Source organism: Periplaneta americana, chromosome 12 (genome assembly GCF_040183065.1).
Source record: "Periplaneta americana isolate PAMFEO1 chromosome 12, P.americana_PAMFEO1_priV1, whole genome shotgun sequence".
NCBI classification, from domain to species: Eukaryota; Metazoa; Arthropoda; class Insecta; order Blattodea; family Blattidae; genus Periplaneta; species Periplaneta americana.
In genome coordinates this window covers 42,025,647-42,035,179 of record NC_091128.1, presented here as the reverse complement: position 1 = coordinate 42,035,179, position 9,533 = coordinate 42,025,647, and the positions used below count along the sequence as shown (strand labels likewise).

At 35.9% G+C, this 9,533-nt stretch overlaps 1 protein-coding gene across 8 annotated transcripts in view; it reads right to left on the bottom strand.

Annotated features, from left to right (window-relative positions):
* Positions 1–623: 623 nt before the first annotated feature.
* LOC138710335 (tRNA-specific adenosine deaminase 2) overlaps positions 624–9,533 on the bottom strand; it is a 12,345-nt gene continuing 3,435 nt past the window's right edge. For 6 of the 8 annotated variants that reach the window (XM_069841149.1, XM_069841148.1, XM_069841146.1 and 3 more), the window contains exons 2-3: positions 4,858–5,147; positions 624–948 (exon numbers count right to left, since the gene is read on the bottom strand). In XM_069841149.1, the coding sequence (XP_069697250.1) occupies positions 682–948; positions 4,858–5,094 (504 nt within the window). In that variant the 5' untranslated portion in view covers positions 5,095–5,147 and the 3' untranslated portion in view covers positions 624–681. Of the gene's footprint in view, positions 949–4,857; positions 5,148–5,276; positions 6,476–7,061; positions 7,435–9,533 lie in introns of those variants that run through there. The other 2 variants (XM_069841144.1, XM_069841150.1) reach the window with 2 other exon arrangements.

Below are 9,533 nucleotides of genomic sequence, written 5' to 3'. Positions count from 1 at the left end.
TAATTCAGGCCCCCTTATAACCCCCCTTTTAAATAATGTATTTTGAATGCCATATAGCCTAAAATCTAAGTTACAACGAACTTAATTTATATTCCAATTTTCATTGAAATCCATTCAGCCATTATCGTGTGAAAAGATAACAAACATACAGACAGACATACAAACAAAAATTAAAAAAAAAAAAAAAGCGATTTTCTGTTCCAGGGTGGTTAATTATATATGTTAGGACCAATTATTTTTGGAAAATCGAAAATTACCAGAAAAATTTCGGCTACAAATTTATTATTAGTATAGATTTAATAGAGTTAAAGAGTTTGGTTTAATTTGTAAGTTTTCTTTTCAATTCGGGATATAATATTAAGTAAATTTTTACATTAACATTTTCTTTTCATTTCAACAGTGAATAATTTTAATAGAATACTAGTGTTTCAGTAGTCATCCAAACTGAAAATTCTAGCACTGTTCCTGTTGCACGTATAGACAGTCTCTGAGAATGTATGTTGGGATTATGTAAGGTACTGGCGCAGCAAGGGAGGGGGATTGGGGTAACTCCCCCCCCCCCCCCCAGACAGAGAGAGAGAAACCGCCGTAAGGTTATTGTGAGAGATATTAGAATGCTCTGGAAGATTTTTAAAAATTTAATTAATAAATTTCATACATGTAAGCATTGGTAATGTTATATCACCTAGTATCTTGAATGGTCTTCTTGAGTTTAGCTTGAGGAGCATTAGGATTAGTTCCTTTATAGAAATCTTTGAGCAACTGCATAGCCCTATCACTTTCGAATCCACCTTGCATAGCAGTTGGCTGTGAGTACAGAAGTGACGTATCCAAGACGGAAGTGCAGCCTCCAAATCGGTCATTCTTACAACCATATGTGACAGCTGATACATGCAGGCTATGAAGAGCAGCAGCACACATGATGCAGGGCTCCACTGTCACCCAAACCTGAGGAAAGAAACATATTGCAGAGAGCACATTAAGCTAAAGTGAGCTATGGTTCGAACTACCAGAAACAAGAATTTATTTCTTTATTTTTTATAATTATTAACGCTCCTTTATCATCTACTATGTTATTTAGCATAAGAGATGAAAATGATATAGTAATATGGTATTTGATGAGATGAGGCTGAGGATATGTCACAGGAATAGCATAAATATTTAAATATCACCATCACTTACTAAAATTTAGCAATTATGATTAAAAGATTTTCTACATAGTGTAAATTTATTATTATTATTATTATTATTATTATTATTATTATTATTATTATTATTATTATCGTCATTATTATTATTATTATTATTATTATTATTATTATTATTTCATAAAAATAAAACTACAGTGTCCATCCTATTGTAACTTAGGATGTGAAAGAAGCTGTTGGTTAATTGATAATCGAACATGTGGCCCTGTTGTTCAGCATTCTAGAACTCACTGAGCCATCACCACATTACTGTTCTTACAAATGTAGGTGTCTATTTGGTAAATCTATCATTCGCTTCAAAGATTATTTTTCAATATTAACATTTGTATTCCATTTCTATCCTTATTTAGAGACTTCAATGGGAATTATAAAATGGTACAATTATATTTTGTTTTTGTTTTTTTAATACACAGAGACATCTATAAGGAATAATGTGATAAAGAAAAGAAGTACCATACATTAAGTTTAGGTGTCTGCTGTACTTCAAGTCCATGAATACAGTCATCAGACTTGGTCACTTTTTGTTTCCAGAAGTGTACATTCTACTCGTACATGATTCAGAAACTGCAGCACAACACAAGGAATTCTTTCTCAAGTTGGATAAGATTTGCATTTCTGAAAATTAGTAACTCGTGAAAATTTCTACCAATTAAAGATTTGCTCGATCTGTGTGTGTGTGTGTGTGTGTGTGTGTGTATCTAATGCTCTGGATTTAACAATGAAGTCATCATCCTTCTTGCTTCCCAATATTTTGATTTTTTATTTATTTTATTGGGTTATTTTACGACGCTGTATCAACATCTAGGTTATTTAGCATCTGAATGATATGAAGGTGATAATGCCGGTGAAATGAATCCGGGGTCCAGCACCGAAAGTTACCCAGCATTTGCTCGTATTGGGTTGAGGGAAAACCCCGGAAAAAACCTCAACCAGGTAACTTGCCCCGACCGGGATTCGAACCCGGGCCACCTGGTTTCGCAGCCAGACGCGCTGACCGTTACTCCACAGGTGTGGACTCCAATATTTTGATGGAAGATCCACAAATGTCCTAAGAGTTTCACAATTAGCCAGGTGCTCCATCTCCATGTCCTCTTCTCTGGTGCACAGTAAGCATTTAGGTGAATTCAGTACTCCAATACGATGGAGGTGTTTACTGAGGCAATCATGACCAGTAATCAATCTAAACATGGCCACGGCAGATTTTCGAGGCAGATCAGGAATTAGTTTTGGATCTTTGAATGATTCTTTCCATTTTGAATTTTGATGTTTTGCCTGTTCGCTGTAACTTATTCTTTTTATGACTCGCTTTATTGATTCATATGGGAACTTGAAATTTGTTTTTAAGTTGATATAAGTTCCTTTCTTTGCTAACATATCTGCTTTCTCGTTACCGTTCAGTCCGCAGTGGGCCGGGATCCATTGGAAGACCACTTTTTTATTTAGCATTTGAATTTGTTTTACCATGCAATGAATTTCTTTTACTTTTTCCATTTTAGGGGATGTAGTTGAGCTGATGGACTGGATTGCAGCTTTGGAGTCAGAGAGGATGACTATGTTTTTGCACTGGTTTAGCCAAACAAATACATTTTGAAGTGATGTATAAATGGCTTCAACTTCGCCATCAAAATTTGTTGCGTACTTGCCAACATTTTTATAAAGAGAAAAGTATTGGCAAGTAGCTCTTGCTCCAGCTCCTTCATTTTGATTCATGAGAGATCCATCAGTGTATATGTACAACCAGTCCTTTTGTGGATATTTTCTATTAATTGTTTGTAGGGCAATGGCTTTTGCTATTTCTGGATTTATATCTTTTTTGTTGAAGACTTCATCAAGATCAAGGCAGCAATCTACTTTGAAGTTATTAAGTGGATTATATCGATTCATCAAGTTTTCCTTTTCACTTGGTATTTCTAGAATTTGCTTAAGCTTTTCTACCTCTTGTATGTATTCATTTTGGGTCCTCAATGTAAATTTAGAATCTTTGTATTTACTCCATTTATCCCAATTTGGAAGCCTCTTTTTTTTTTTTATTGGGTTATTTTACGACGCTGTATCAACATCTAGGTTATTTAGCGTCTGAATGATATGAAGGTGATAATGCCGGTGAAATGAGTCCGGGGTCCAGCACCGAAAGTTACCAAGCATTTGCTCGTATTGGGTTGAGGGAAAACCCCGGAAAAAACCTCAACCAGGTAACTTGCCCCGACCGGGATTCGAACCCGGGCCACCTGGTTTCGCAGCCAGACGCGCTGACCGTTACTCCACAGGTGTGGACTGGAAGCCTTCTTAATTTTTCATAGGTTAAAAGGGCTTGTATTTCAAGATCTGTTACAACAGGTTTATTAGATGTGATTATTTGCATGGCTTCAATTGGAGTAGTTTTGATTGCACCAGTGATGAGACGTAAAGCTTGGTTTTGAGTGCGTTCGTGATGAGACGTAAAGGTTGGTTTTGAGTGCGTTCTAATATCTGTTTATTTGTGGTTGATGAGGTTATTAGTGCTTCACCACAGTACGTTAAGATAGGCTTTATGTATGTGTTGTAGGTTGTATTGAGTGTACTCCTTGAGCTACCCCATTTCGTTCTATATGCTTAAATACATAATACAAATTCTTTCTTAAGCAGTCTTTTTTTTTTCTGAAATACTAGCTTTGTTTGTAACAATGGAACTTCAAGAAGCATTTTTAAGGCATGAACTAGCTTATAATACAGTGAAGCTTCCCTTAACGGACACTTCCCAATAGCGGACTCCTCTCAATAGCAGACATTTTAAAATTCCCCTGCAAAATAACATTGGCCCTTATGATAAAATTCTTCCAAATAGCGGACATTCTAATAGCGGATGAGGACACTCAAATGTATCTCCAACAACAATTAAAACTTCCAAATAACGGACAGTGTGAAAGAAAAAAAAGAAAAACGACAGTTATAAATTAAACGGAATTCTTTGCAATAATCATTATCGTGCATTTGAACGTTCTTGTACTTTATTGAAGGTAAGCAGCACAGTTGTTAGTTGTGATACTGTATGTGAGCAATCCGTACTTTCTTAGTTTGTCAAGTTAAGTGTTCGGAAGTACAGTCACATTAAAAATGTCACAAAAACATAAATGTTTGTCACTAAAAGAGAAAGTGGATATTGTAAAGCATAGTGAGAAGGAGAAATTAAGTGTTCGTGAGCTGGTCATAAAGTTTAATGTGGGAAAAACTCAGGTTAGTGAAATTTTGAAAAAACAAGGATGTTATTTTAAAATCATACATTAAGAATGCAAATGAGAACACAAAAAGAGCTTTTCCTAAAACTGAGGGGCATGCCATTGACAATTTAACATGTGAATGGTTCTGCCATGCTAGAGCAAATAAGATGCCTTTATCTGGGATTTATCTCTGGATGAATACTGTAAACAATCTCACTGTCTACTGTACTGTAAAATATAGTGTTGAATATGTATGAGAAATTTTAATGTACTGTATGCATACTAACGATTTTCTAAATAGTGGACACTTCTCAATAACGGACATTTAATTTTTCCTTGATGGTGTCCGTTATTGGGAAGTTTCACTGTAAGTTATATGCTTATTAAGTTATTCTATCTTTGAGAAATAAATTTCTTCACCATAATAATCTTGAGTGTTGTAACTTAGGTACCTTCACAGATGCCATAGTAGCATAGAAATCACGACTTGTCTTTGTACACCAATCAATTGTCTCATCTAAACAGTTCATCTCTGCATGCCTTGTAGCATTGCGAGTTTCATTTACTGTATTGCGGCCTTTAGCAATCACTTGATCATCGAGAACAAACACGCATCCTACAGGAACTTCTCCCACTTGCAGAGCTTCAGCTGCTAGACCAAGGGCTACCTCCATCCAATATTTTTCCATCTTTTCGCAATTTGAATTTTTAGTGTAATGTAGCCTTACATCCCTATTTGTTCCTGCAAAAAAAAAAAAAAAATTGTATAACCAAAATGTACGGGTATATTTTTCCTCACAATCCTTCAGCATAACATAAACAAATCTTATATCTTTATGATCTTCCAGAACATAAAAATTAAAGTAGGTACCGGTATTCGTAAATATAGGCTATGGCGCAGTGTCAGATGTACAGGGAAAAGATGGTGAGAAACACCATGTGTATAGTGCTTTAAATCCCTCTTTAGTTGCTGAGAGTACAGTGGGAAGTTGATAGATGGGTAGGGTAATAAATTTCATAAAATGTCAGTATTGAGAGAAAAAGTGAAATTCGATTGCTATGTGTCATTTCCAAACTCTGACATTTTAAGCTATAGTGAGATACGCAATTCGTTTGAATTTTTATTTTCTTCTGTCTTTTTTGAAGGACCACAAGGGCAGACCTCGAGGACCACAGGTGGTCTGCGAACCGTAGTTTGAGAAATGCTGGGCTATGGCATTCAAGATTATGAAAAATTTGCGGATACACACTTCAGGAGGAGTGAATAATAATGGCCAGTTCAATAATTCGATAATGGATGGTACAAATAGTCCTCTACATTTTAAGAAAACCCTTGCTTGATTTTCTGCTAATTAATGCACATGGCAAACTAGTTCTCATGTGTGGGAGGTGAGCAGTAAGTAAATTTCCCTGGTCTGGTAAATTAACAAATATTTATTTACATATGCAGCCTTAACCTGTTCTGCCAAATAATTAATTACCGTTATTGTTCAAGCACTTGTCGAGTTAACAAAACTCACTGGAAGAGAAAATGGGGCTATAGTTAATACTTGAAACGTAGCACAGCTTCTTTATCTGTTTCACTGTTCTGAAAAAAAAGGCCATTGGTCATTGGGGTTCAAATTCGTACTCTGCAGTAGATGAACAAAGCATTCCTGGCCAAAGTCTGCAATCTTGGCATGTGTCTGTGAAAATGGATATTGTCATAAAGAAGAATAATACTCGCTTACTGGCTTTTAAGGAACCCGGAGGTTCATTGCCGCCCTCACATAAGCCCACCATTGGTCCCTATCCTGAGCAAGATCAATCCAGTCTCTATCATCATATCCCACCTCCCTCAAATCCATTTTAATATTATCTTCTCATCTACGTCTCGGCCTCCCCAAAGGTCTTTTTCCCTCTGGCCTCCCAACTAACTCTCTATATGCATTTCTGGATTCGCCCATATGTGCTACATGTCCTGCCTATCTCAAACGTCTGGATTTAATGTTCTTAATTATGTCAGGTGAAGAATACAATGCGTGCAGTTCTGTGTTGTGTAACTTTCTCCATTTTCCTGTAACTTCATCCCCCTTAGCCCCAAATATTTTCCTAAGCACCTTATTCTCAAACACCCTTAACCTATGTTCCTCTCTCAAAGTGAGGTTTCACAACCATAAAGAACAACCGGTAATATAACTGTTTTATAAATTCTAACTTTCAGATTTTTTGACAGCAGATTGGATGATAAAAGCTTCTCAACTGTATAATAACACGCATTTCCCATATTTATTCTGCGTTTAATTTCCTTCCGAGTATCATTTATACTTGTTACTGTTGCTCCCAGGTATTTGAACTTTTCCACCTCCTCAAAGGACAAATTTCCAATTTTTATATTTCCATTTCGTACAATAATAATAAGAATAATAATACCTATGGTAAATCTAGAACACTTGTACGCAACTGCAGAACTCAGTTAATCCAAGATCTCGTAATAAAAGGCAGCATCTATTATTGGCCTTCCTTGCAGAAAATTGAAAGCTACCACATGAGGAGGTGACGAAGCAGCAGGGCAGGATCACTGCCTGCACAGGAAGTGGGTGGGGGATGTGCTACAATCCACGCAAAAGAAGGAATCCGGGTCCCTGCACTGTGCATAACACTCGAGTAAACTCACCTAAAGGTATCGAAAGCAACATGCTAAAGCCAGTGCTCCGATTTTTCTGTTGATAATGTCTCTTCTTTTCTTTAATTTTTTAAATGTTGAATGTTTCTATTTCATGGGTTTGGTTTAGGGGTGTACGACACACCTAGCTCTCACCACCTATATTGTCTGTGAATTTGGTATGAGTACCTCTAGACTGAAGATGATGATTAGTGTAGTGATCAAGAGTGACAAAACATTACAGTAACCCAAAATGTTATGGATAACTGGTCGAGTTGAGCTAGTCGATACTATCATTCTTTGACAACATCTCGAGTCTTAATTCAGTAATATTTTTGTCTCTTTTGAAGACTGCATTCACGTGTTCTGTTTGTATATCATTATACTGAAAATTATTTATAGAAAAACTTGCTCGAAATTCGTCACATGTTTTTTCATTTTTCAGCAGGCATTATTTTTGCCTACCAGAAATCTGACTTGTATTCACTGTAAACCTAGATTGTCGTCATTAATGTCAACATATACTGTTAAGATAATGGTGCATTGGAAAACAGGTACCGGTATATTTATTACAACAAACTGTAATTTAAAAATAGCTTTTCTACACATGGCTTTTTAAATCAGTTTTCCTTTAAAAACTGGCTGAATTCTTGTACTTCACTCTCTTCCTAGATAAGGTGAATTAAAAAAATATGGCTGCTTCAGTTATAAAAATGTTCTAGTATGAGACAGACCAGCTGGGGGAGGGGGGGATCATTGTGATAACCACGTTGTTGGATGATCGTCCACCTCTGCTTCAGCATATGAACGTGAGGTCAGCAGCTGGGTGGTCAGTCATGGTCCTTCAAGGGCTATGTCGCCATGGATGATGATGATGATGATGATGATGATTATTATTATTATTATTATTATTATTATTATTATTATTATTATTATTATTATTATTATTATTATTATAGTATGAGATAGAACAAGAAAACTAGGCTATATGTATTATGATGGGGACATTGGCTTCATTAAAATGGGCTACAGCGGGCAATAGACACTGTAAGATGTCACAGTTCATGGTTAGCCAGTTCTGTGAAATTATGAAAACTGTTCAATCAAACATATTTCCACATTTTGAAGAATCTTATTTGGAACAGCAAACTACGCTCAACAGATGGTTAATGGGCTTGACATTCATTTGTGCTGCTCTTAGTAGAAAAATTGGGTTTCTTTCTATATTCTTTCCTCCTCTTCATCCTCAACCTTAGTGGCAAGTAGCCCATCATTATGCCTACCGATAACAAGGTTAGGTAGGGTTTGACAAGGAAATTGATCAGTGACAATAACTCCTCAGCCAGTGACAAGTTTCGGTAGGGTTTGCTGAGATAGATTAGCAACAAGTATAGGGTTACCATGAGAAGAAATTCTATAGGAGGACATGGAATCTAAAATAAGAGGACATTGTTGAAAAAAAGAGGACTTTTTAAAAATTGGTATGAACAAAATTAAAGATAAAAACAATGGCTGACCTTACTCAGTTATCTCACTAGTTGCTGGATCAGTATTACATCTGTACCCTACTTATCAGTGGAGCCCACTTTGTGTACAAGAGCCTGAAGAGACAAACTTATATCTTGTAACAAATAACTATGGAACTGTTCACAGGACATGTCCTTGAAATTATATTTCACCATGATGATACCTGTGACTGTCTCCGTTAGCATGCAATTTCATTTTTTTGTCCAGTGAGCAGATATTAGGGAAAATACTGTCTCAGCACTTCCATTGTGACTTGGGATAAATAAATAGAATTGACATATTTTTGAGAGTTCTGAGAAAGCTCAGTGCTCGCAGAACTATTGGAATTGAAGATTTTGCATCATTGTTTATTTAAACTTAAATTTTTGTCCAAATTAACTTGATTGGTATATATTGTGCTTTGCAGAATAAAACTGATAAAATAGCTTAGAATCATGAACAGTGACATTTTTAGAGTGTAAGAATTCAATGCATGTCAATAGGTCATCATATTTTATGTGCTACAGCTTCAACCATTGAAAGCAGTTAAATTATTTCATAGGTTTTCACCATTTGTTTAGATATTCTATGCATAATATCGCACATTATTCAATATTCATATTAATTCTAGTTGAAATGCGAAATGCTGGACATTTCAATTTTTTTTAAATGCTTGCCAGGCGGAATAAAATGATTAAAAAAGAGAATATGTCCTCCTTTTGCCAGACGGATGGTAACCCTAAACAAGTAGACCCACTGTTAATGATAAAGTTAGGTTTGACGAGAAGATATTTTAGCGACAAGTTGATAAGTATCCCTCTGTTAGTAATAAGATTACGTAGAGTTTGATGCAGGGATATATTAATGACAAGTAGCCACCCCCTCCTGTCAGTGACAAGGGTGTGTAGAGTGTCGAGAGGAGATAGATTACACAATCTAATATACTGGTATTTAAATGGTGAAAATAGCACTGAGGTA